The 27714-nt window shown below is 52.8% G+C and overlaps 1 protein-coding gene across 12 annotated transcripts in view; it reads left to right on the forward strand.

Moving 5' to 3' along the window:
* Nucleotides 1-27714, forward strand: part of DAB2IP (DAB2 interacting protein) — a 159903-nt gene that overhangs the window by 121815 nt on the left and 10374 nt on the right. For 11 of the 12 annotated variants that reach the window (XM_064394028.1, XM_064394025.1, XM_064394027.1 and 8 more), the window contains 9 exons: nucleotides 358-511; nucleotides 5544-5642; nucleotides 7779-8333; nucleotides 15835-15979; nucleotides 18047-18191; nucleotides 21094-21330; nucleotides 22793-22994; nucleotides 23157-23335; nucleotides 24857-25730. In XM_064394028.1, the coding sequence (XP_064250098.1) occupies nucleotides 358-511; nucleotides 5544-5642; nucleotides 7779-8333; nucleotides 15835-15979; nucleotides 18047-18191; nucleotides 21094-21330; nucleotides 22793-22994; nucleotides 23157-23335; nucleotides 24857-25730 (2590 nt within the window). The remainder of the gene's footprint in view (nucleotides 1-357; nucleotides 512-5543; nucleotides 5643-7778; nucleotides 8334-15834; nucleotides 15980-18046; nucleotides 18192-21093; nucleotides 21331-22792; nucleotides 22995-23156; nucleotides 23336-24856; nucleotides 25731-27714) is intronic. The other variant, XM_064394026.1, reaches the window with a different exon arrangement.

Raw genomic sequence — 27714 nt, forward strand, 5'->3', positions numbered from 1 at the left:
ATTGTCGTTTAGGAGCACCCCACACCTGGGAAGTCTCCCTCAGCAGGTGTGGTGGCTGTTTAGCGTTTGATTCAGTTGTTCAGAGACCCCATGGTGTGCAAATCTCTAAAAAATTGACTCCTGACTGCATCGGAGTTGGGAAAATTGTTTTGCTGCTCATACTGCCTGTTAGGAACCTTTAGAGTAGAAATTACAAATGGGACAGTGTAGCAGGCCTTGTTCTTCAGGGCCCTTGGTTATTTCATGCCAGAACATTATTTCATCCCAGGATATTGTGCAGTTGTTGCTAGCAGGTGTTGCTGTCGGGTTTCTCAGGGAGGGAGAGCATCCCCTGACCCCATGCTGTTGTTGCTGCAGATCCCATCTAATGCCGAGGCTGAAGGAATCGCGCTCCCACGAGTCCCTGCTCAGTCCCAGTAGTGCTGTGGAGGCTCTGGATCTCAGCATGGAGGAGGAAGTGGTCATCAAGCCAGTCCACAGCAGCATCCTGGGACAAGACTACTGCTTTGAGGTAAGGAGCCATCCCAGGGCTGTTCTGGGAGCCAGGTGTGGCTGGCATCTGGGGCTGCCTGTTACAAACATTGCTGCTCGCAATTGCTACACAGAGACCATTTCATAGACACAAAATTGCTCCCATCTTTCCGAGGAGGATCATATGCACACAGTCAGAGCAATGAGCTCCTTGTAAAGCAGAGTGCTGGCACAGGTGCTGCACTGCTCAGGGCTGTGTATCAGCAGAACATGAATTTGTTTATGCCCCTACAGTTTATGTTCATACAGATACTGGGAAGTGCCAGTCCCTGCTCAGTGTTCCCAGAGACATTACATGTGGTCACAGAGCCAGCCTGCTGCTGTCAGTGGGAGTGTGGAGGACTTTGTCTAGAAAACTGAAGCTTCCCTTGTTTGGGTAAATAGAAAAATCTGTGAGCATTTCAGATTCCTTTGACATCTGCTATGGCATGTGGTAAGGTCTGTGCTAGCAGGAGGGAGTAGGGCACGTACGAGCCAGGCTGTAGCTGGATAATTCAGTACAGGATATCTTGGGAATCATTTGTCCTGAATTGTGGATGGCAAAGTACTATTGCTTATGGCAGTGGCTGGGTGCAGAACTGGGAAATGGTTTTCTTTCAGTAATAAGGCAGTGGATATTTGTGTTTCTGTGAAGAGCAGGTAACACCTGTTTGTGCTTGGGCACAGAGAAGCAGATAAATGTGTAGCTGTGTTTGGATTGTGCTGTAGGGGTGATGGGGCTGCAGGCTGTCCTTGGATGGGCACTGCTGGATGAGAACACATGTCAGTGTTCAAGAGGAGTCAGACTGGAATGATAAAGATATTTTTCTTTACTGAAATCAGCACATTTTGAAATAAGTGAGTTAAAAGATCTATTTCTTAGAATATAAGTGGGTAACATGAAAACAGTCTTACAAAAATACAGCCTCAAACACAAACTCTGTAGCTGGCTGAAGTATAAATTTTGCGTTGCTGTTCATTCTTTGTGGAATTGAGCAAGTGCAATGGGTCAGCAGGGGAACAGTTTTGTAAATTATGTGTCCTCTATTACATTCCACTCAAGAAAGATAAAATGAAGCTAGATGGAAAATAGATGTGACATCCATAATATAAGAGTTGTTTACCAATTCTGTTCAGCCCACAAGAGGAGAGGAAGCGATATGAACAGAACTTGTAGAAAGTTGAGTGAGAGGGAAGTTATACAAGCCACGCACTTGGAAGGAGGAAGAAAATTTGGGGTTAAGTGAGTTGGATAAAGAGAAGTCACACTGTAAAAAAAGAACGTGTTAATTGCCGTTCTGCAAACCCTGCAGAGGAGAGGAAGAATGCCAGGAAAGAACAGGAGCATTGATTTGTCAGTGGTGGCTGCTCACCAGCAAGCTCCAGCAGGAGGGACCGAGGTGAGAGCTGACTGGCACTGGGTGTCAGTGCCTTGCTCTCGGGTCTCCCGAGAGCCTCCAGAAGCTGGCAGTGAGGTCAGCACTGGAATGAGGTTACAGATCTCCTGGGACCCCAGCTGGGGCCAGGCACTGACTGCAGCCCCCAGCACCCGGGGACCACTGAGGGACACAAAGGAGCGCAGGGCATGTCCTGGAAAAGCAGCTCTGCCCCAGAAGTGCCAGGTGAGAAGGCCCTGCCAGGATCACAGGAGCTGAGGTCTCTTCTGTGCAGTGATGGGCAAGGTGCTGCAGTTGGTGGTGCCCAATCCCTGCCCCCTGAGGCTGTTGTGGACCTGCTCCCTCGGGAGATGTGTTGGGAACAGGCAGGGCTGGTGGAGCTGGGAAGTGAAGCTCCTGCTGGGCAGTGCCAGCCTTGCTCAATCCTTCACCTCCTGCCACACTGGGGTGGCAGGGCAGGGACAGTGCCTGGGAGCTGTTCCCATCCCCAGCTGGCCATCAGTGCTCACCTGACACAGCTCCTGCCTCGGGGAGCAGGCCAGGAGGATCTGACACGGCTGCAGATGGAGGGGAGCGGGTTGGGAGAGGAGCTGGCAGCACACCCAGACAGAGACAAAAGCGAGAGGTGCCAAAGCCATCTGCAGTGGAAAACAACCAAGTGGCTCCTTGGGAGGCAGCTGGTGGATGAAGGTGCAGGGAATTGTTCCTCCCTTCTGTCCCCACCACCCTGCATTAGGACGTGCTCGGCCCTGCTCCCCTCAGCTCTGCCAGGGAGCACAGTCAGCACCAGGGCAGGGCTTTTCCACAGGCTGCCTTTGGCTTTTTCTGCTTACTTAGTTCTGTGAAACTTGCTTTTTTCTCACTTGCTGAGTACTTGGCAGTCGGTATTTACTTGTTTCCTTCATTGATTTTTTTTTTTTAAAATTACTCAGCATCATCTTCTTTCTCCTTGCAAGACTCCTCAGTCAGCAAATCATCCCATGCCACTGCACGTGCTGCGTGTGCTAAATATCCAGTGGGCACCTCAGCCAGTGCCAGAGGCTCGGAGCCCAGGCTCCCAGAGCCTGTTCCTGGCCCTGGTTTTTGGGGGCCATTAGGGCTGAGGGGCTCTCTTGGGTCTTGGCAGCCAAGCCTTGTCCCCTTGCACAGTCGTGCCTGAGCAGTCCCAGGACAGCTGAGGGAAAGACAAGCTGTGGTTGCTCCAGTACAGCTGAGCCTGTTGCCTCATCCTGGCCTTGTGAGAGAGAATTTAGTGGAGCTAAATTTAGCAGCACTGAATTTGATCCAGCTGTGCAAACGTTGGCCATGGCTGGCGTGGCCCCTGGGGCCGGGGGTGCAGCTGAGCCCTGGCTGAGCCTGGGAGAATCCTCTGGACACACAGTGAACCCTCAGGGCTCAGTTACCATCCCCTGTCCTCCATGCATGTGCCTGCAAGTGAGGCAGCCTCTACCTCAGGAGTGTCTTAAAAAGACAAGGTTTTATCTGGACAGATTGTCCATCCAAGGACTGGGGATAATGAATAGGAGAAGTAACATTTCAGAATTAATGAGTTTTATTAATTGAGTTTGTCCTGTACATTAACAGTATTCCAGCATATCCAAGATCTTGATGAGATCAGAATACTTTCTTTATAAAGTTAATTAATATCTCATAAAGCTCATTAATGCCATATGATATTTAAGTCAGAACTCAAAGCTGGGATTTGATTGCAAATCTGGGGGAAATTACATTTTTGTTCACACATGTAGATGTGATCTTCAGCTCCCATCAGACCAAGACATACTTCATATCTGACACATGATTTTCTCCTTCTCTTACTTCAGCATGACAGTTACAGGTTTTTTAGGTTTTAAATTATTAACTTATAATTGGTTTAAAATGGAATAAGGAATTTGTCCATGATAATGCATGCGTTTACTTGAGTGTGGCAAGAAAACACAGTGACAATCCTGAGTGCCAGCAGAGCTCTGTGTGGGAAGGCTCAGGGATGGAGGTTAACAGGAGCATCAGCAGCACTGGAGAGGAGATGAGGCAGGGGGCTTTGCCATGGGAGATTTTGAAGCTGGAAATACTCTGGAGCATGAAAGGATGCTGGAAAGATCACACTGCTGTGCCTGCTAGTATGGAGTCTGTTCTTGGAGCTGCAGGAGAGCTTGTGCTCAGCAGAATGTATTTTACAGGCAGAGTGTAAAAGTGTGCAAGGCCTGGGAGAATGTCTGTCTGAAGGAGAAAGCCTCTGGAATATCAAGAGTTGGAAGATTCTTTGTGTTTTTGTGTAAAGACAGAACAGGCCTCTTCTCATTCTGCCCTCGTCTGCGTTCAAAGGAAGGGATGTGTTCAACTTATCATTGAGGTTTGCTAATGACAAATCTTAGCAAGTGCCAGCTCTGCTGTAAGAACAGGTTGGGCTTCTGGGAGATACATGAAATTAAAGGAGATTGTGTCTCCCAGAAGCTGATAACCCAGTGCACAGTGTGTAAACACAAACACTGGGAGATGATAAAGCACTCACAAATAACTCTGCAGGTTGAGACTGGCGGAAATGAAGCTCAGAGGGGAGTTATTTAAAGTACCAGCCAGGTCCATTCAGCCTCCCAACAGAGCTGTGCGTGGTGAATATTGCTGGGCAAAAGAAATGCAAAGGGCAGAGAGCTGGAGCCACGTTCCTGGTGGTCAGGAGGAGTGAAGGAAATGGCAACTTGGGGAACATCTGTGTGTGAGGGCAGGTGCATTGGCTTTGATGCCAAGGAAGTTTGACGTGGGGGCATAGGAAGGAAACTTGGTGCCTGTCATTCTGCATGTTTCCATGGGCTCAGCAAGATTTGAGTTTCCTTGGGATAGCAGGAATGTGATGAGGAATAAGTTGCAAGGAGTGGAAATGTCACTGCTGTGAGTGTGTTTCTTAAACCCTGGCTATGAACTCCCAATGGCCAGAGGAAGTCACAAAAATACTGCAGAAAATCCCTTGACCTGGAAGGACGAGAGGTGAGAGGAGGGCTCAGCAGCACTTCCAGCTGTGTCCAGGTTGGGAAGCTCCCCTGGTTGTCCCCAGGGATGGGTGCTGTGGGCTCTGAGTGCCCCGGCTGGACCATGAGCTGGCACGAGCTGTACCACAGCCAGGAGTGGGCTGTACAGACCTGTCCCCATCATCTGCACAGCAAGGGCTCCAGGAGCCACAGGACACCAAGGGGGAAGGTGGCAAAGCAGGCTTTTTAAGCCCAATGTTCTGCTGGAAACAAGGAATGGGTTGTTACTGTCACAGGCTTTGGGCTGAGCCTGGAGGAATGCCAAGTCACCGCTCAGAGTTCCAATTTATCTTTAGTTCATCTGAGGATTTGCACTCTCTCAGTTGTGGAACTTGGTGGTTTAAAGCATCACATGCATGGGGCCCATTATCTAGTGTTTTCTGGTGTGGAAGAGGAGAAGTAATTGGAGTTTGCTTCTATGATTATTTCTGTGACATACAGAGTTGTCCTGTTTTTCCACCAGCCTTAGGGGCTGTTGCTTCATGCTTGGGTAAAGCTGTTTACTTAAAAAAAAATAAAATCCAGTAGCATCTTCCCTAAGCCCCCCTCTGTTCCCAGCCACACTCTGCAGTGTGCTGCTCAGGACATAATCCTGTTCCTTTCCCTGTAGGTGACGACTTCATCAGGAAGTAAGTGCTTCTCGTGTCGTTCGGCAGCGGAGCGGGATAAATGGATGGAGAACCTGCGGCGTGCCGTGCACCCCAACAAGGTACTGCCTCTGAGGAACTGCTCTGCTCTCCTTCAGCTCCTCGTTACTGCGTTTTATAGCCCAGTGCATGGGAGCAGCAGGGATGGGTTGTCATTGGAGTGAGTGAGTGGAGCTCTGGGTCAGCCTTTTGCCATATTGCTTTCCTCCACAATTACATTTACAGACAAGCGCCAATTATTCCTTCCCCTCTCTTCTCAGCACATGCTGCTTCAGCTCTTGCTAAGAATTGATCAGACCTGATGAATCCTCAGTGTTGCTTTTACTGGTGGTACTTGCCACTTCCATGGGACTGTCACCTCCCAGAAGCCTTGGGACAGATGTCAGTGGCTGCCAGCAAAGTCACAAGGCTGAGCAGTCTGAGGAGTTCACGTGTCAGCTCCTGACACAGAGTCTGCTTCAGTGATGGAGGAGCTCAGATCCCATTTTCAGAGGTGGCAGTGGAATGTAGCTTTCCCTTCTCCAGCCAGTCGAGTGCAAAGTCATCTCCTGGGATTTACAGGAACAAATCCTTCACTAGAACACAGGGACACCCAATATCCATTTTTATGGCCCACTAAGACTAAGTACATCCTAAAATAAAACGTACAGCTGCTTCTTCCCTGGTGTGCTGGAGTTGGCTGCAAAGATTGGTCAGGATTAATGCAGGATTCCACAGCTGATGAGCTCCACCAAGTCTTCTGCTGGTCAGAGAAGACACAAATGATGGGATCCTGTGAGCTCCTGGCTGTGCACACTAATTCAGTCCAGGCCTGGTGGGTTCTGAAGGGACCCTCAGTCTCAGAGTTTGTTGTTCCCAGCACAGTGGCAAACGTCAGAATAAAAGATTTCCTGTAGTATCAGAGTGTGAGCAGTGGAGGGGAGAGGTGGTCTGCTCTGGCAGCATGTTCCCTGGTGAAGCTCAGTTGCTCCAGTACTTTCCCAGGGCTTTTCCTGGTGATCCTCACCTGAGAGGGCTGTGTAAGGTTTGTGTGGTCACACTTAGCATGAGAGAACTCCTGGGAATGCCAGCTGGGGCTGGGCGTGTCACTGTGGCTTCAAGGTGCAGTGTTGAGTGGAAATCCATTTGGAAGTGTTTCCATCATCTCAAAACCTGCAGTAACTGATGGCTGACTTTCCGTCTTTGTTTGAGTCCATAGACAATAAACTCTCAGTATCCAGCTTGATATTTCTGTCAGGAATTCAGTGTTCTTGTGCAGTTCCTGTGTGTACTTCCTGAACCTACAGTACCCCATTGTGGACTTCCAGCAGAAGTGTTCCTGCCCAGACTCCTGGGCTGAGCAGAGTAAGCCATGGCTGCTGTTTCAGTGAGGGGTTTCCAAACAAAACAGGGTTTGCAGAATCCCAGCAGTGGTGCAGCTGCCAGTGCTTTATCTTTGGAGTCATTCCTGCAGCAAATCCCCTGGATGTTCTTCCAGGATGAGGTCAGCATCACGAGGGAGCTCTGAAAAACCCACAGTATTCTTGGCTCTGTTATTGTTTAAAAGATACCCAAGGCAGATTTCTGTCTCTGAATTGTCATGACTCTCCCATGGGATGCCTTCTCCCGTGATTCCTCTCAGTGTTTAACTTGGGTGCTCTGGACTTCTGCCCTAAAATATGGTGAGGTTTTACAAACAGTTTTTTCCCTGCCATAGGTGGTGGCATTCCCACGTGGATGAGGTGATGATCCTGGGTGTGCATTAAGGACCCTTTGTGTTGCTGTGTTACAGGAAAGACCATGAACTCAGTGCTGCTGTAAAGTAGCTCTGCTGAAAGCAGAGGAGGCTGTGAGATACCTGTAACAGCTTCTGCTTTGCACAAACCATTCAGGAGCAGTGAATTCTTTGGGATTCTTCACAGGCCCTCTTGGCAGGGAATGGGAAATGGTACATTTATGATTTGGAGGGGTTTTATCTTCCTTGTTCCTTATATTAATTGGCACCAACAGACATGGAGAGCACGATGATATTTTGGAAAATTAACATAAGTAGTGTTATTATGCAAATTTTTGAGAGCCAGTATTTCCTTAAAATAAACTGTAATTAAGCCTTCGCTCATTTAGCACATCCGAAATAATTAATTCATATCTCCAGTTTTGTTGTTCTTGGCTTTGTGGTGTTTTTTATTGACCTTTCTTTCTTTGCATCTTTTTTTCAGGACAACAGCAGAAGGGTAGAGAATATGTTAAAGTTATGGATTATTGAAGCCAAGGACCTGCCAGCTAAGAAAAAGTACTTGTGTGAATTATGCCTAGATGACGTTCTTTATGCACGAACTACCTGTAAATTGAAAACTGATAATGTCTTTTGGGGGGAGCACTTTGAATTTAATAACCTCCCATCGCTCAAAAACATTACTGTGCACTTATACAAAGAGACTGACAAGAAGAAGAAGAAGGACAAGACCAACTTCATTGGGCAGGTGAACATCCCCGTGAGCTCGGTGACGGGCCGGCAGTTCGTGGAGAAATGGTACCCAGTGGTGAGCCCCAACCCTGGCAAGGGCAAGGCCCCAGGGCCCATGATCCGCATCAAATCCCGCTACCAGAGCATGAGCATCCTTCCCATGGAGATGTACAAGGAGTTTGCTGAGTACATCACCAACAATTACATGGTGCTGTGCTCGGTGCTGGAGCCCTCGCTGAGCGTGAAGAACAAGGAGGAGATGGCGTCGGCGCTGGTGCACATCCTGCAGAGCACGGGCAAGGCCAAGGTAGGACCCCCTGCCAGCTGTAGTGTCCCCCCTGCCAGCTGTAGTGTCCCAGACACCGTCAGAGCAGACTCTGGGGTTGGGTTGGGGAAACTCATCAGTTGGGCTTCGGGCCATCGTTAATGTGCTCTGTTTTTCTTTTGACTGCAAACACGTTGGTAGCACACACAGCACGAGTTGGTTAATTAGCAGAGAGGTTGGTGAGACCACGAGACACCAACTGAGCCACTTTCCTTCACTTGTCTCCTTCTGGAGGCTCAGGGGCCAGGCTCTTTCTGTATAAACAGGCACAGTTGTAAAGTAAGCAAGAAGGCATGATGGAATGTAAGCAGTGCTGGCCTGAGCTGTGCAGCCTGTGTGTGCTGGGTATTCCTGGCTTCCGTGCTCTGCTCCCTCTGTGCTGAGCACCCTGCACAGGGCAGCTGAACAGGAGGGAGCAGCCTCTCCAGAATTCCAGACCAAAGGGCCTGCAGGCATGCATGTCTTGAATCAGCTCTTGGTCTTCAGGATCTGTCCTGCTGCTTTTGGAAGGCGGTTCAGGGGTGCTCCCATGGCAGTGCTCGTTGGGGGTTGATGCCACTGACTTGCACATGGTGGAAGTTCAGCCTTTGTGGACCACCTTGAGCCTCCTTCCTGGTTGGGAATGCCCTGCCAGGTGTGGGGAAGAAGCAGGCCAGGAGGAGGCAGAGAGGAGGAGTTACTCCTGGTGTGATCCGTGAGGGAGCAGGCAGGGTGGGCAGAGCTGGAATGCCCTCCTTGCTGAGGTCCCCAGCACACGGGGCAGGGAGTGACCCCTGCTGCAGAGCATCCTCCATCCCTGGCGGCCTGGCACAGCCACAGGGCAGTGCCCGTCTCAGGGCTGCAGGAGTTAAAGCATTGCTGGTTTTCTGTGACCATCTCCCTGCACTCTGCAGGGGAGAGCTGGGGAAGGGCAAGATGTGCAGAGCTTTTGCAGTGCTGAGGAACATGAGCTCCTCACCTGAGGGGCAGTCACAAGGCTCTGCTTCCCTGGCAGCTGCTGCTGCTGCCCGTGGCCGGGCTCGTGGATTAGGTTTAGTTACCATCTGTCGGGCAGAGAAGTGCCTTGGCTTCCTGATCTAGTTCAAGGCAGGCAAAGCTCGCTGAGAGGATTGGGAGCTGGGGGCCTGCTGCTGCAGCAGCAGAGAAAATAGCCCTGTTAAAGCCTCCTGATCCCAGGAGTGCAGGGAAGTGGGGAGTAACGCTGTGGCTGCCCAAGAGCTGTCCTGGTGTCTCTGCTCACTCCTTGTTCCAGGGCTCCAGAGCTGTCAGCCCGTGGTTCCTGGGCACAGCCTGCCTCGTGCTGGCACCAGGAGCTCTGCTGCCCCTCACTGTGGCTCCTGCAGCTCTAATGCCAGAGCTTTGTGGGAATAACATTGCCATGGAAGACCCTGTCACAGTTTACACGGTTCTGGTGCAAAAGGCTTCAGGTGTCATCCCAGTCTTAATCACCATGGATCATGTGTGGGCATGGCTGGGAGTGGTTGTCACTGCTCCAGCCTTTTTCCTCTGCCTCTCAGTACTGGAGAGGCTCCAGAGGGAGCAAGTGTGTTTCCAGACATGTGTCTGCATCAGTGCTTGAGATCCCAGAGGCTTTACACAGGGGACACAGCAAACAGTAAACAGACTTGATGACTTTTCCCCTAAAATGGAGCTTCTGCTTTTGCTGCCTGTCATCTGCCATCAGCATTAGCGCAGGGTTTGGGGAGCTGTCAGAGCAACAGGAGTTATTGGAGCATGGGAGCCAGGTGCTGCATCCTGGCCTGGACAAGCAGGGAGAGGGAAAAACGGCAGAAAGGTAGAAAAATAATGAATGAGAGAAGAAAGCAGCCCTCAGCCCTGCTTGGGGGGTATGGGTGCACCCCAGGACCCCTCAGGAGAGCTCCCCGTGGCTTCCCCAGCACCCTGACCCGAGTGCAGGGACAGCAGGGCAGGGACCCCCCTTCTCCAGGCCTCTGTCCCCTGGTGACAGGTGGCTTCCTCATCCTGTGCATCACCAGGAGCCTCCCCAGTGAGCCTTCAGCCCCCTGCCCTGCCGTGGCCATCGGCAGCCTCGGAGGGATGTCCCTGCTGAAGGGGTTTGTGGCTCCTGGCGCTGTACCCGGGCTAAGGCAGCAATTGGGGTCGGACTGAAACAAGTGTCCGGTAGATTATCCTGGAAAACTCGTTAGCAGCTAATTGCTGTTGGGCTGTTTCGGGCCGTGTTTTCCTGCAGCGATTTGCTGTAAATACGGGGTAATCCCGGGATGGGGCCGTGTCTGTCGGGGCAGGGGAGGTGCCACGTGCCAGACACGGCCTGTGCCATCCCTACCCCTGCCAGCCAGGGGTGGGTACCTGGAGCTGCCAAACCCAGAGTCCCTCCTGCCAGGGGGGCAGGACACCCGCGGCTGCAGGTGGAAGGGGAACAAGGGCTGCAGCTGAATTTTTTTCCCTAAATCTCTGCTTCTTCCTGGGCTGTAGCTGTATCGCAGTAGGTTAAAAAGTGGAGCATGAAAGGAGAGTTCCCTCTGGAGTCAAAGTCTGTGCTTCCCTTGATGTCTGTATGGCAAAGGGAAGAACTGCATCCCTGCAGGGTTGGTGTGCACGGGGCACGCCTGGAGAGCCCTGAGCAGCTGCAGGGCAGTGCTGGAGGGGAGGGGAAGAGGGTTCTGATAAGGTTCTGAGTGCAGGCACTCAGGGAGGGAGGGAGCTGCCCCAGCCGCTGGAAAATCTGACAGACATCCATCAGCTCCTGGCACACACAGATGTCCCGTCTCTTACGGCAAGAAAGGCTGAAAAGGGATTTTTGGTGGTTGAAGCAGAGATGTGGCCTCTCAGCTCAGTCCTTGTTACCTGTTTTCACCGTCTAGGGAGAGCACTGATGAAATGTTTGTTCCGTGTAAGGATGTGGAGATACCCACCAGCTTTCACGTATTTTGCAGCCCACAGACAAAAGACACAAAGTCGTAAAGCAGCTCTGCTGCCAGGGCTGGAGTTACAGGAGTGCTCAGTCCCGCCTTACAGGGCTTGGTGTGGCCCTGTGATGTGGTTGTGGGTAGGTGGCTGCATCCTTCCCAAAGGACTTCTGATGCTTCCAGAATATTTCCCATGCTCAGATTTGTTTCAGGGCTGTCTTAGAGCTCCCAGAGCTCAGTTCATGACCATAAATATACAAAAAACTTCTCTTGTCCAGAGCACTGGTAGATCAAACCCAGCATCAGACAAAGCTCTAACTAACCAGCTGCTCACTGGAAATAAATATTTATGGTGTTGGGAATGGAGTGAGGAATAAACATGTGTCCCTGTTTGTTTGTGCTGCGAGGATGTGCCTTGCTGAGCAGATGGAGCTGCTCCCCCCGTGTGGATCTGCTGGAACCCCACGTTCCAGTGGCAGGGCCAGGGCTGGGTCGGGGCTCTGGGACCTGCAGGCTCCACACCGGGCTGAAAAGTCACTCAGGCAGGGACCTGAGAGGTGTGGTAGTGTTGTATCCCTCAGGGTTGCTTATTTCCCTGAGCAAGGTGATGGACACGGACTGCTGGGAGTTAACCCTCACATTGCCATTCACCACCTTTTCCCAAGCAGAATCAGAAAACGCCAAAAGTGCCATGGGATGAGTTCCAGGGTTTGAAGGAGGGAACATTGCTCTGTTTCCTGGCAGGGAAGTGTCTGGAGCAGATCCTCAGAGGAACTGTGTGATGGAAGAGTCGAGAACTTGGGGCTGGGGTCCTTGGTTTCACAGCATGTGTCCAGGACCCAGCTGCTGCCCCTCCGCTGCTCTCCTTTCCCTGCTCCTCAGCCTCCTGTGCTGCAGTTCCCTTCCCCGTGGGTGTCCCACTGCTCCTGCACCCCAGTCCTACAGCCCTACCCACCACTGGTGTTTTCCACCTTTGCATAAGGGCCCAGCTGGACTCTGAGCTAGTCTTTGAAATAAGCAATAATCTTATTACCTTTATCAATTCAATCCTCTTAAGGTTAAGTCAATCCTATTAATCAGGCTTGTGATTTGGAGAACCTTATTATTTCAGAGTCAATCTGCCCATCAGTGGGTTACAGCACAGGGATGATCAGCTCCAGCCAGAGGGTGTGTGACCAGCACGGGGAGGGCAGGGCCATGGGTGTCCTCAGCTCCCTGGCACCCCCCTGCTCAGCTCTGGACACATCCCAGAGAGGCTGGGCTGGCAAAGTGCAGAATCCTTCCTGGGTTTGGACAGGACACGTCCTACAAGACTTGTGTTTCTTGTCACACCACAGCCCAGCTGGCTTCATCCTCCTGCCTCAGGGGCTCAGGAGCTGGAGGCTGGCACTGCCAGTGCCACCCCCAGGCACAGGGACCAGCGCTTGGAACCCTCAGGACTGGGGCTGCCAGCTCCTGCCTGCATTGGGAGGAGCTGCCTCGGAATAGCACAGGCTGGGTTATGTGCAAAGTGGAGACCAGTGCAGCCTTGTGCTGTCATGCTCTGAATTTATTTATTTATGAATTGCTCTCCTTTATCAGCATATGTGCAGCGACTGGGGTCGCACAGGTTCAGATCCGTCCAGTCTGAAGCAAAAAGCCTTAAAATAAACATGGGAACAAGCCTGAAGAGCACTGCCACAGCCCTTAATTTTGACTGTAGACCTCTTCCTTCCCCTCTCGACTCTGATGTAATGAAATAAAGCATCTTATTTTCTTCCATTGCCAGGGGCCCTAACTGAAAACAACCCCCTGCTGATCTCTGCTGCTCAGAAACAGGGAGTTTTATTGGCTTTAGTTATTGCATTTTATTCAGGACCTTGTATGTGGGTGAGTGAGGCCCCCGGAGGGATTCCACAAGTATTTGCATTCCGTTTGTGTCTTCTGAGTGCTGGCTGCTGGAGTACTTAGGGCAGAGATGGCAGAAGTGTGATCCAGAGCCGATGTGGCTTTTCCCTGGAGGGAGGGGAAGGTCTGGCCCGTGGCAGGGACAGGGATGGCAGGATGTCATGGGAGGTGACCCTCGGCTCGTGGAGCTGCCCGGAGCAGTCCCTGCAGAGGAACTGGCCCAAGGACACTGCCGGGGGGAATTCTGACCCCCAACACATCCCAGGGCCAGGTCCTGCAGCCTGGCTGGATGGCTCTGCAGCCCAGAGCTGCAGGGACAGGGAGGATCCTGACCCCTGGGATGCTCCTGGGTGTCCTGGCTCCCCCTTCCTTCCCTGCTCAGTTGTGAGGCCAGATTCTGCAGTGTTGCTCCTCAGCTTCGGGTGCTGTGCCATAGTGGAATTCTCTGGGCCTTCAGCAGCTTTCCTTTCCACTTCAGAGACAAGGGCTCCTTTTCCCAGCTGCTGAGCTGCAGATGCTCCACAGGGAATAATAACAGCAGCAGAGCTTTCCAGGGGATCTTGCCTGGCTTTGTGTTGAGTCCTGCCATGGAATCTTGCCTCATTTTATATTCTAGTGAATTCTGTAGATCAGCCCAAGTCACCCAAATTCACATTAACTCTGGCTCCCACTTGGCCCTGGGTTTCCAGGACTCAGCAGCCAGTGCTCAGCTGACAAGAGGGGGAAAAGCAAACACTTGGCTAAGAGAGGCTGTAAAACTCAGTGTTCCTGAGATAATTAGTATGTTGGGAAAGTGACAGGAAAGAGAATCAAGCAAAGCCAAGGTCAGCGGCTGCTAATTAAGAATCAGCACCTTGTGTCAGCCTGAGCGGTGGCGTGGAATTGAAACGTACCCTGGGAGAGCCCCGGGAAGATAAAGGTGATAGAGTTACCCAGATAGCAGCTAACGGGATTTGAGCAGGGTTTAAAGTTTCATTCCAGCTTGGCTGATAAAAAGGGCAAAATGAGAGAAAATAGCAGAGGGAGGCACGTGCTTTGCTTCCAGGAGGGATTTTTGCCTCTGCAGCTGCCGGAGCGCTGCAGACGTAGCAGGATTTGAGGAAGGGCATCTTCTGGCTAAAGAAATAATGGAAGTGGCTTTTTTTTTTTAGCCCAAAGCTCCTCCTCTGGCTTTTTTGGAGGGTATTGGGGGAAGGTCAAGGCAGTGTGTTGGTCCCAGAGTGTTGTGGGAAGGTGGGAGCAGTGGATCCTTGGGTACTGCAGGGATGTCACCTCCCCTCCTCATGTGCTCTCACACAGGGAGGTACCTGCCTGCCCCAGGTCTGCCTTTGCCTGGGACAGCAGCACAGGGATGGTCTGTGCATTAAATTATTTGGGCCTCCTGGGTTCAGGGAAGGCTGTTTGTTGAACCTTGATGCAAAGATGTCCATGTGAAAAATGAAACGGAGCAAGTTGCATCTGGTGCAAAGCTCCCATCCAGCCACTGGCAGGGAGCAGGACCTGATGTCCCCTGTCCCCAGTGTGGCTTGGAACAGGCTGGACCGTGGCAGCTCTGCTGTGCTTGGGGACATCAGGGACAGCACCTGGGACCCTGTGTGGCAGGGGTGCTCCTGCCAGGAACGGGCTGTGACCCTCAGGGGAAATGAAGAATTTCTTGGGGAAGGTTATTACTGAGAAGATGATGTTGTTTTAATGGGAAGAAGTTTAAGGTGCCCTTGGTTGTGGAGGTGAATGAATGTGTGTGTCATCACTTCTCTGTCTCCTACACGGGAGGCAGTCAGAGGGTTAACGTGGGTGATCTGCACAGTGCCAGTGGCCTCTGTCCCGTGTCACTCAGGTGAGGGGTGACACCTCAGCACCTGGTGCAGCGAGGAGAAGCCGGGCAGAGCTGCTCTGCCCATCAGCAGTGCAGAGAACAGGGATCAGCATTAGCAGGTGCCTGGCATTCCTCCTGGACCAGGCCTGCCTGCAGCACACTCGATCAGCAGCGTGCCCAGGAGCTCCTGACCCCCTGCTCAGTGACTGCCGTGGCTGGAGCAGAGCTGGAGCTCACTCTAAAATGCTTTTTTCCTCTGGAATTTGCAGCTGCGGCCAGACTGATGCAGGGGCAGCTGTCAGGGGCTGCTCCTGCTCATCCCTTCCACTGCTCTGCAGCACAAGGGATTACCACATCCCATGGATTTGGTTGTGTGCACATCAGACCAACAGTGTGCCCAGATGGGCATTGTCAGTGCTGTTTATCTCCATGAAGAGGGAGGAAATGGGAAATTTGAGTATCTCAGTGCATATTTAAGGCTTGTGTCTCAGCCATTAACTGGGCACAGCTCATGCCATTGGAGCATGGCCCTGGTTTGCAGCCAGTGCAGTTGGACACCAAGCACAGCCATGTTTAACAGGGGAGAAAAGGTTTTGCCACAGAATGTGAGGCTGACACGGGAGCAGCTGAAGAGCGGCACCGGAGGAGAGGCAGCTGCGGGTCTGGGTGAGCCCTTGTTGGGGTGCAAGAGGAGGCTCTGCAGGGGTTTATTTTTCCTCATCTGGAGGAAGTCTGGGCAGGTGGTGAGGCAGTGTGTTCACACAGATCACCTGCAGCACCTCCAGTCCTTGGGTGGCTCACGAAGGTGGGACCTCTGGGGGCTGGGGAGCTGCAGCTCTGTGGAACCAGTGTCAGTGCGTGGTGACCCACCATGGGCTTTGCTTTCCAGGATTTCTTGACTGACCTGATGATGTCTGAAGTTGATCGCTGTGGTGAGAATGAGCATCTCATTTTCAGGGAGAACACACTGGCCACCAAAGCAATTGAAGAATACCTGAAGCTGGTGGGGCAGAAGTACTTACAAGATGCCTTAGGTACGTACCGAGCGTTGGCAGGTCTCGCCCAGAGGAGCTCTCCAAGCTGCATGGTGGGGATGTCACCTGGGCCCTATGGCCATCAGAGCCCTCAGCATTGTCCTGCTGGAGGGTTTCCCTGGCAGCAGTCAAGCCTGGACACGGCCGTGGCCGCAGTGGGCAGCTCCCTGCTGAAGGTGAAGGTGACTGCAGAGCTGGCACCTCCATCTGCTTTCAGAGGAGACAGCAGTGCTGTTGGAGGGCATTCTGCTGTGCCAGGCTCCTGTCTCAGCGCTGGCTGTCACGGGCTGGTTCAATCTCCCCCTGCAGCCCCAGCAGAGTCCTGCCCTGCTCCTGCAGCGCTCCCGAGTCAGATGAGATCTCCCAAGTCGCAGTGATGCTGCCTCCCGCAGCATCCAGCACTGGGAACCCTCCTGGTGGTTTTTTTTCCCAAGTGCTGCCTCTGTTTATGGCTCCAAAAATACTTCTCTTGATGCAAATGAAAATAATTAGAAGCTTCTGCTTCTGGGCAGGTCAGGAAGGAATTGCTGCATGCAGAGAACACAGCACGAGGATGGGGAGAGGCTGCTGTGGAGGCTCTGTGAGCTTCCACTGGATCCACATCCCAGGGCAGGATGAGCACAGTTCCTATTGAGGTGTTAATTTTTCAGTATGCTGGGTTCCTGCTAGTGGATTTGTATAATTTTAGCAAGGAGCAAAGAAGCATAAATAGTTTATTAAGAGAATAATAATAATAATAATAATGAAAACCATGAGGAAAGGGAAATAATTGAGCAAATTCAGGCAGAGAGCCCACAAGAATAGCAAAAGAAATATTACTTGTTTCTGCCTTGTAATGCTTTCTGGTTGAAGGCAAGTCTGTAAGTAGATTACTCATAAAAATTCTCAAAAAACAGGAGATTAATAATATCAGAGAATTTTGAAATATTCCCTTTTGGGGGCTCAGTGCTGCCAGGCCAGTTCCATCTCGTGCAGGAGGAGCCTGGGCTTCCTGCTCACTGTGGGGTGCTGGTTCTGAGTGACCTTTTCCCAGGGAGATGAATCACCTGCATGTCACAGGGTGCCCCAGGGCAGCATGGCACTGTCCTTGGAACCATGGAGCAGGTGATGGGGCTGGGGAAGAACAGCAGGCATCACCTGCAGGCGAGCAGAGCAGCTCCAGAGCTGCCTGGCAGAGCTGAAAATACACTGGAGAGGCTCTCCAGTATGTAATTAAAATTTGTTTTGGCAATAGGGAAGGAATGCAGATTGGAGTGGGGAAAAAACAGAATGGGAAAATCCAAGACAGTTGGGAACTAGGAGCAAACCAACTGGAATTAGAAGGAAACCAAAGCAAAACATTCTTCCAGAATGTCACCCAAGCTGAATGCTGCCCCTCATCCCTGTCACCCTGTCCCAGTCACTGCTGGGATGAAGGACTGACCCCCAGCCCTGAGTGCAGGGGCTGTGCCCAGCTCTCCTGGGTGAAAGGTGGCAGAGCTGAAGCTGGTGGAGCAGCTCAGTGTGAGCTTCTGCAGGGGTGAGGAGGAGCAGCCAGGCAGCAAAGAGGAGCACAGGAAAACTCAAGGAAATACTTTAATTTCATTTATGTGATGTTCAGCTCAAAATAAGCCAAGTAAATTGTTCTTTCCTTTAATTACCTATTTCTCCTGTGAATCACAGTGGTTTGTCAGCAGCAGGGCACAGGCTGCAGTAGCAGGCCAATAATGACAGGCCTGCCAGCATCCTTCCTCCTGGATTAGCCCGAGGGAGCATCTCTGAGCTGGTGCAGGGGCCAGGCAGTGCAGCCCTGGTGCAATGTCCCAGAGCCACAGGGACAGTGCTGCAGCTGGGATGGAATGTGCTGGGTGTGTCATGAGCTCCCAAGGAACTGCTGGGCTCTCCTGGGTCCTCTTTGAGAGCCTGAGAGCTGCCCCAGGGGCCACCATGTGCTCTTGTATCCCTCTCATCTTCCCCCAGGGCGATGGGGTGCTCGGGCACTGGGGCTTAGGAATAGAGCTGCATGAAGGCTGCACTTCTCATGTCTCCAAACCTGTCTCCAAACCCATCTCCAACTCTGTTTTACAGGGGAGTTCATCAAGGCACTCTATGAATCAGATGAAAATTGTGAGGTGGATCCCAGCAAATGTTCATCTTCGGACCTCCCCGAGCATCAGGGCAACCTGAAGATGTGCTGTGAGCTGGCCTTCTGCAAGATCATCAACTCCTACTGGTGGGTGTCCCGGGAGTGGCACTGCCTCCTCCTGGAGAGCTGGGGCCTGTCTGTGGCTCTGGCAGAGCTGTGGAGCTGCCAGAGCTTGGAGTGTCTGCTCTGGGCATGTGGCACATCCCAGATGCTCTGGCACCCTTGTTTTCAGAGGTGCCAGGGTCACTGGGGCACAGGGACAGGGCAGTGAAGGCAAGGAACACCAAGTGTGATTGATTCAGAGGTACTTGATGCCAAATGTGTACGAAATTCTGGAATAAAAGGCAGAGATGCATGTCCTGGATCTTCCACCCGTGGAACAATTCAGTCTGGGTGGCACTGACAGATCTGCACCTCCAGGAGTACCCAGCAGAGCTGGGAAATCCCACAGCAGGCAGGGGCTGTGCACCTGTGAGGAGCTGCCCCAGCACAGGCAGCTTTTGTTGGGGCAGATGTTCTCTGGCTGCAGCGTGCTGGAGCTGGGAGGAGGATGCTGTTCTCCCTGCTTGGCTCAGCACCCCACATTCCTCTGGGTTAACCCCTGTCTCTGGCAGCCCTGCTGGGGGATGGGAGCCCTTTGCCTCCTTGGCCCAAGGCCTGGTATGCAGCTGGAGGCATTTCCGAGTTGTTTGTTCTCAGGGTAAAGGTTCCTGCAACTGGTTGGGACAGGCCCGAATATCCCAGGAGGGCTGGTGTGAGGCACTGGATCCTGCTGAGGAGGTGCTTGTTGGGCACAGCTGTGCTGGCAGCCAGGAGTCCCTGTCTGTGACAGCTGCTGCCTGCAGAGGTGACCTCAGAGGGGAAAAAGATGGTCTTGGGACTCTCCTGGAGAAATAAAAATATTTTCTTTCTGCTTTTTGCTAGCATACCCAGAGTCTTTGGTCCTCATCGTGAGAGAAGGAGCATTTTTGTCTCACTGCTGTATTTCCAGCCTTCCTGCTTAATATATGGGCTTAGTTTTTATTAATGTGTTTGCAGCAACACTGTTGTTGCAAAGCATCAACGAGGGATAATATTGGAGGAAGGAGGTATTTGATAATGAGGATTTCTTGTTTTCTCTCCTCTCCTAGCCATTGTGTTGAGGTCAGAAAACTTATTATAAATAATCTCCCAAGATAATGAGTGTGCCTTTCTGGAAGCCAGGAAGGGAACTGATCCTGCTCAGGGGGAGAGCAAGGAGCAAGAGGCTTACTCAGGCTGCCATTATCTACCACAGGTACACAAAGGGCAGGTTCTTTACAGGTATCCTATTCCCTTCCTTGGCCAATTAATAACTCTGACTGAGGAATGGCGTTTACCTGCTCTCCCAGGAGGGATTCACCACTTCTAGTCAGCAGTGGATCATAATGGTTTGAATTAATGTCTTCCTAAAAATACCCAAAGCAGCACTCAAAGGTCACTCTAAAAATAGACTTGAAAGTGACCCAGGGAGAGTCAGGAATGCACGGGAAGTTTGTTCCTCTCATCCTGCCTTTCCAAGGAAGGCTGGAGCAGCTGAGCTGCCGCTCTGAGTGGTTCCCCCCGAGTCCTTTGAGCTCAGCGGTTCTTGGGGATTAATTGGGCTGATGAGTGTTGGGATTGGCCAAGGTATCCCAACAACCAACAATCCTGCTTTAAATAGAGCACTGGAGTGTGTGTGCTCATCCGTGCAGAGAGGGAGAGGAAAGAGGTTCACAATAACCGAAAATTGTTATAATTATGACATAATTTGGACATCTGGAAAGTTTCAGTGTAAGCAGAATTTCAGCATGTGGAAGCTCGTTACTGGGAAGTTGTGTAATGAATTACGGGCCCGTTTGTCACATAAAGCCAACGATCCGGATCCATCCGCTGTGCCACAGTTCAGCTCCCAGGGGCTCCAGCCTGTGACGGGAACGTGCGGGTGCTGCGTTTCAGGGCTTTGCTCTCCACTCACTGCACAACCTGTCCTGATCATTCAAGCCTCAAATTGTTTAAAGGATTCTCCTGTTTCTGGGCAAATACCATGAAGTGAAAGGGTTTTGTCCAATTGTGCGGATCATGCCAAAGACAGAGGAGAATTTATCCAGCCAAAGACGTTGGCTAATGTTATTTGTAGAGCTCAGAGTAAAAAAGCTCATGGGGGTGAAAGTGTGAAGGCAGCACAGAGCAGAAGCTGAACAGGGTGGCAGCATTTTCCAGGCACTTCCATGGAGTGTCAGAAGGTCAGATGGCCTGAAATGGAGCCTGACCCCTCTCAGGTGCTGTCCTACCTCTGGGTGTGACACAAGGATGGTGGTTCCTGGCCAGGGCAGTGGGATCTGTGTGCCAGGGACACCAGGACCAGTGGCCAGCCCAGTGCCAGCCTGCTTCTGGGTGGGAGTCTCCAGCTGAATAAATAACACGTGCTGGGAACAGGATAAGGTGGGAGCAGGGAGCTGGGGAGGGCTGAGCAGGAACAGGCAGCAGTTCTCAGCGATAAGGGCTGCTGCAGTGAGCGTCTGCTGGCCCCCAGGGGATCCTGGCATCTGGGAAAGGCAGGCTGAGCTCTGTGCAGCTACAAGGCTGGAGTAACTCCGGTGGGGCTCTCTGTTTGTACTAGGCACAGTGGGATTTGATCCAGGTGCTTGAACAGGAGTATTAGAGTTTGCACAGCTCCCCCTGCAAGCTCCAGCTGTGCCAGAGATTCCAGTGCTGCTGGTGATTCTTCAGGAGATGCTCTCCTTGCTGGGTGAACTTCCTCTAGCTCAGAGTACCCCATGGCACAGCCACTGAGTGCTGAAGAGCTTCTGTACAGTTTGTTTCATACCCAGTCTTCCCAGTTTTCTGGGGTCTTGGCATCCAGCATAAGGTCCAATAGAAGCTGCTTCTCTCACAACTTTACAGAGCAGTGTTGCTTTTTCCCCTAGGTGGTTTGAGACTCCTGACACTCCAACCCTGACAGACACTGCCTGTCCTTGTGTCATTTCAGTGTCTTCCCAAGAGAGCTCAAAGAAGTTTTTGCCTCGTGGAGACAGGAGTGCAGCAACCGAGGCCGCCCCGACATCAGCGAGCGGCTGATCAGCGCGTCCCTGTTCCTGCGGTTCCTGTGCCCGGCCATCATGTCCCCGTCCCTGTTCAGCCTGCTCCAGGAGTACCCCGACGACCGCACCGCGCGCACTTTGACCCTCATCGCCAAGGTCACCCAGAACCTCGCCAACTTTGCCAAGTAAGCCAGCCTGTGGGCAGGGCAGGGCACAGAAGCTCCGGGTGCGTGGGCAGAGCCACGGCGCCGGCACAGAGTCCCACGCTGGCCACTCCTCTCCTCGCTGGAAAGGGCCTGTTTGCTTCCTGTTGGCTTTTTCCCCACATCTCTCTGGGAATTGTTCCCTCACTGTCAGGTCAGGGAGATCATTCAAGTTTCCAAAACAGGACGTGTTTTATGAGCAGGAAAACAGGCTGTTTTGACCACATGGACAAGCAGCGGGGTGGCAGTGGGGACTTTGTCCTGTGATGTCCCACAGATGTAGGACCAGAACCTGATCAGCAGCAGTGATGTGCTCAGCTCAGGAACTGTTCCACCCCTCCTTTGAGCTCTGGGACCTTCCCTGCTATTAAAATGCAGCTGACTGAACTGCGAAGGCCTCAGAACAGAGACACCTTCAGTTTCTAACTAAGCCCATTGGTTTGATGGAAACAAAGCGAGAGATTTCTGAAAATCTTTCCACTGGCTGTAGCTCTGAGCTACTTATCCTGAGCTCTGATAACAAAATGATGAGCTTTCTGAAACATGAATGGACAGTTTCTATCTAAAGCTCCTTAGATCTGGAAACTGGCTTAGTGCTCACACTCGCAGTCAGCAACGCACAGACGCGCCTGCGGACAGCAGCAGGAGATGTACAAGTGTGTTACACTAGATGACAGAAATTCTCTGTATTCCTGACCAATCCCTAACTAAAGGGTTTTCATATTTCCAGCACTTTGCAGGAACGGCTCTTTAACTAAGCTGACATTAGTCAAGCTGAAGTGATCAAGCCAGGCTGTCCTGTGCATGGCACTGGGCCGAGCCTGTCCCATGGAACCGCTGGCACAGCACCAGCTGCTGCCAGGACAGTCTAACCACGAGCCCCTCCCTGTTGTGCTCTAAATCAGACAAAATACTGGGGGTGATGAGCTTGGAGGGCAGAAGGAGGTGGCAGGCAGCCTGAGGGGACAGTGGGGCCGGCCCAGCTGCAGGGGTGGCTCTCCAGGGTGAGCCCAGAGCAGTTGTGCTGGCATTGCTGGAGAGCGCAGGATTCCTGCCCCCATCTGTCACTGAGCTCCAGTCAGCTGAGAGTGATTGCTGTGACAGAATCTTGATTTCCAGTGACAGGTCCTGTTTCTGGAGGCTGTGTCCTGACCCAGCAGTGAGACACTGGTTTACCAAGAACGCCTTTGTTTCTCCTGCTTTCACCTTTGTTCCTGATGTGCAGATCCCTCACTGATGAGGGCTTAGCTGGATCAGGTTGGGGTTAATTTTGGTTCCATGGTCAGTGAGGTGTCCCAGGTGCCTGCTCACAGCCCAGGGATCCCAAACGCTTGGAAGGGCTGAGATGCCAGAAGAATGTTCTTACCTGTGTTGTACCTGCCCTTTCTGTGAACTGCAGTTTCTTTCCCTGGCTTTAACTGAAATCCATGTTGTCTCTCAATAGGTTTGGCAGCAAAGAGGAATACATGTCCTTTATGAATCAGTTCCTGGAACATGAATGGACTAACATGCAAAGGTTTCTCCTGGAGATTTCCAATCCTGAAACCATCTCCAACACAGCTGGCTTTGAGGGCTACATTGACCTGGGCCGGGAACTGTCCACGTTGCACTCACTACTCTGGGAAGTCATTTCCCAACTGGAGCAGGTATCCAGGGGATGGCAGGGACAGCTCTGGGGATGGGAAATGATGGAGAAAATGTTGTTCCTGTGATTCTCTGAAGAGACTCTCCAGCAATTGGCAAAGCCCACAGTTCTCTAGCAAAAAGCACAAGATGGTGGTGGTAATTCTTCTCTCTTTTCTGCCCAGGGCACTGCCACCAAACTGGGGCCTCTGCCGCGGATCCTGCGGGACGTCAACGCCGCTCTCAGTAACCCGGCCTGCGTGCAGGTGTCGGTCACGGCCGACCACGCCGCCTCCACGCCCAGTGCTGGCAACAGCATCTCTGCAGGGCTGCAGAAAATGGTCATAGAGAATGACCTGTCTGGGTAAGAGACCAGCGGGGCCTGGCCTCGCGCCAGGGACACGGAATAGTCACGCAGGGACAGGCAGGACAGGGCGCAGGGTGGGGTTGCCTCATCCACTGACCAGGCTCTCCCACTGCAGAAGTGGTGCTGGATGTGGTTCAGCTCTGACTCTGGAGAGAGCAGTGGGTGGTGGTGCCAGTCCGTGGCTCCATCCTGGGCCCCTGGAGAGCCAGAACTGGGCATGTGGTGTGGGAAATGAGGAACCTGGTGGTTCTGGTCTCAGGTGTCGAGATGTGGCTGCAGAAGCAAAGTGTTCATCCTTTGAGGACTCGAGGGTCTGCTAGTGCTGACCCCGAGGTGGTGGCTGGTGGTGTTACGGGCTATGAGATGTTCAGGATTGGCCTCACCCATCTTTGTACAAAGTAGGGTGTGTGCTGAATGCACTGACATCCAAACCTGGACAGTTCTGGAACTATCCAAGCTGTAGAAACCTCACAAGGAATTTCAGTCTGCTCTGTCCAGTTTTTCTAATACTGGGAGTTTTCACTCTGAGCAGTGATTCACAGTCACCTATCTACTTTTTAGCCTGATTAAGTAAGGAGCTTCATTGATGGGGAGGATGAGGCTTTTGCAGACCTCTAATGTTTCTGTTTGTGGAAAATGAAATGAAGCCCACACAAACAGAAAGACTGTGCTAGTAAAATAGTTTGTAAGTGGAAACTGCATAATATTTAACAGTTTAATTAGGAATGAAAGGCAGCAATGGCACTGGACTTGCTCTAATCAGAGCTTTCATCTCTAGTGCCTCCCAGCATGAGGTGCAGTTATTTAAATCCAGTGCTGTGGAGGATCTCTGACAATATGCTTCCCTCCCAATACTTGCTTACAATGCACCATCTTTGATCAGCAGAATATTCACATGAAGCTACTGCAAAGCTCTTTCTTCCTATCCCCAAGAAATCAATATTGTATGAATGTGCATTGCAGCAGGAGTGGGGGGATAACCTTCAGCTGCCAGGCTTTGGCTCTGCTGTGTGAGTGCTCACTGACCTGGGAGGCCTGGTGTGGAGCCGGCCCCACGGTGCTCTGTGCTGTCCAAATCCTGGCCAGTGTGCCCACAGGAGCTTGCTGCCCAGGTGCAGAGCAGGGGCACGGGACTGGCATGGATACAGCCTTTGGGAGCAGGAAGGGTGACACGCACTGACCAGAGCAGAGCCCCCCTGGGTGTGTCCCTGAGCCTGGTGACAGTGCAGTGCCCTGTGTGCACACACTGCCCTCACTCACCTGCCCTCACCTGCCCGTTCTCAGGCCAGCCCAGGGCTCCACAGCACCGTCCCCACTCCTCACACTGTCCCTGGCTGAGCCAGCCCTGTCCCTGCTCCTGCCAGGGCTGGCTCCTGTCCCTGTCCCCATCCCTGTCCCACACAGCTGCGCCACCCTGATTTCTGAGTGATTTCGTTTTCCTGCTCTGGTGCAGCATTCACAACTCTTCTTTTTTGTTTTGTTTTCCTTTCCTCTTCTTACGCACTGACTTCCCCGCAGTCTGATAGATTTCACACGGTTACCATCTCCAACCCCTGAAAACAAGGACTTGTTTTTTGTCACAAGGTCTGCTGGGGCCCAGCCCTCGCCTGCCCGAAGCTCCAGTTACTCAGAGGCCAATGAGCCCGACGTGCAGATGTCTAATGGCAGCAAGAGTTTGTCCATGGTGGACTTGCAGGACAATCGGCTCTTGGACAGCGGGGCCAACGCGCCCGGCACAGCCGACTCGCTCAATGACAGTCAGTCGTCCCTGGGGCAGTTGCAGGGCGTGTGGACCACACGGACTCAGCAGAACAGCGTGACGGGCATGGCCACCGTGCGCCGGGTGGGCCAGACCCCCACCACGCCGAGCGGCGAGAGCGCGCCCGGCCGGCCGCAGCTGCTGGCGCCGCTGTCCTTCCAGAACCCCGTGTACCAGATGGCCGCCGGGCTGCCGCTGTCCCCCCGCGGCCTGGGCGACTCCGGCTCCGAGTGCCACAGCTCGCTCAGCTCCCACAGCAACAGCGAGGAGCTGACGGCCAACAAGCACGGCTTCGCGGGCCCCGCCGCCGGCGAGGACTTCTCGCGGCGGCCGGGGGAGCTGGCGCGGCGGCAGCTGTCGCTGACCGAGAAGGGCGGCCAGCCCACCATGCCGCGGCAGAACAGCGCGGGGCCGCAGCGGCGCATCGACCAGCCGCCCCCGCCGCCCCCGCCCGTCAGCCGCGGCCGCACGCCGCCCTCGCTGCTGAACACGGTGCAGTACCAGCGACCCTCCAGCGGCAGCATGATGTCCTCGTCGCCCGACTGGCCCGGCAGCGGGGCGCGACTCCGGCAGCAGTCCTCCTCCTCCAAGGGTGACAGCCCCGAGATGAAGCAGCGCACGATGCACAAACAGGTGAGTTCGGGCTGTCCAGGCCCTGGCACTGGAGGGGCCAGGTGGGGTTACCCGTGGAGACTGCTGCCATGGGAGGGGATGTGGCTCTGAGCTGCCACATCAGTGCCAACCCCATAGTGGCATCACAGGTGGGGATGTACCTTGGCTCTGGCACCTCGGCCGGAGACAGAGGCCTCAGGGTCAGGAGCACAGAGCAGCGTCCACTCCTGGTGTCCGTCACGTGGCACACTGGAGCGTGACGGCGGTAGGTGGCAGAGGCTCGAGGGCGGTGGCAGCCATGCCGCTGTCCTGCGCTACCATCTTGTCACTGCTTTGCCTCTCCATGCCCAGGCTCTCATCCCATGCCATAGCCAACCCCGCGCCATCTCCCAGGCTTGGAACAGACCCTGATCTCCTGTAACTAAGAGCCTCCCTGCTGCTGCTCCCCTCCCAACGGGGCCGTGGCATTCCTGGGCATTCCTGTTTGCTCTGTGAGACCCTCCTGTATGAGTGGGGAGGAAGGAGCCCGGAGTGACATTCCCGCTGTGCAGAGCTCTGCAGTGATCCCAGTCCCAGACCACGTGCTGGGCTGCGCAGAATTCCACTGTCCATGGAGGTAAAATGGAAGGCAGTAGGTCACAGGCCTAAGGCCCTCTGGATGTCCTGGCATGGACAGACGGTTTTGTAGTCCTCATTTATTCACTCTGCATTTCAAAACCAGCCCTACAGAACATTAACACAGTATGGCCTCTTTGCCTAAAAGGAGAGTTGTGAAGAAAAGCAAACACCGAAACTGGACAAGCAGCAAGAGCTCACTGCACCCAGAGCCTGAGTTAGCTCAGGCCCTTCTCCAGCCCCCAGTGCAGCTGTGGAGCCTGGTCAGTGCTGCCCACAGAAGGTTGTTCATGCTCCCATCTGAGGCCGCTCCGCGATTCCGCTATCGATCCGTGAGCGCTGGATTAGCGGCTGTGCAGCAGCCTTTGTGTAACACAATCAATGCTTGTTAGGGACAGAGGGCACAGAGCTGTGCAACGAGCAGAGGCCTGCATCCAGCAGGGTTTCTTCCAGAAAGACAAGGATTCTCCAGGTGGCCATCGGAAAGCTCTGGCCAGGTTATCTTTGCAGAAGGTTCCTCCACCCACGCCTGTGGCCCTCTCAAAGTTTCTCTTCAGACCTGGAGTCTCAGAATGCCTCCCCCACCCTCACTCTGTACATTTGATTTGCATGTTGGCAGCATGAGGATTTGTAGCCAGCGATGCTCATGAGCCAAGTCTGATGCTTCTGATTCAAAATTCTGGAGGTAGAAGACCAGGCTGGAAGATGGCATGGGAAAGCCCCTGACCCCAGTGAGGAAATGAAACCAGTCCCCACTCCTTCTGACAGAGCCTCCTGTTCTGCTGCCTGACAGTGACTGGGTTTCTCTATCCAGAGATTGGAATGAAGAAAGTTTCTGACTTTTCCGATTGTTAATTTGAATTCTCAAGTCATTAACTCAAATGATCAAGTCATGCAGATCCCACGTGTTCATCTCACTGTTTACTGCAGCTTATAACAAGGCAGGATGGAGGGGAAATAGCTGAAGAGTGACTTCCTTGTAATGTGGTTGGAAAATATTTAGTGCCACTGGCAGTCCCTGCCCAGGCCAGGACTGAAAGGCATCAGATTGATTGTAGCTCACTGGCCACGAAACATCACTGCTAGTGATACTGAGCATTTAGAGCTCTTCAGCATCCTTAGTGTAGCCCCAGCTGAAAAGAAACTTTTGTTCTCCAAGAAGGCACCTGCACTGTCATCAGGAGAGTTTTGGTTTTCAGATCTTGTTTTATGGAATCCACGGAAGCAAAGATGGCTCATAGCAAGATGGAGACTTGAGAGAACTCTGCTCTTGGAGTGAAAAAACCACATCCAGCCACTCTGCTCACCTGCAGCTCAGCACCTTCGCAGGTCGTGTCCTTGTGAGGCGACAGGATCTGCTCAGACACCGGGCCATGACGTCGAGCAGGCT

The sequence above is a fragment of the Passer domesticus genome, chromosome 18, assembly GCF_036417665.1.
Source record: "Passer domesticus isolate bPasDom1 chromosome 18, bPasDom1.hap1, whole genome shotgun sequence".
Lineage (NCBI taxonomy): Eukaryota > Metazoa > Chordata > Aves > Passeriformes > Passeridae > Passer > Passer domesticus.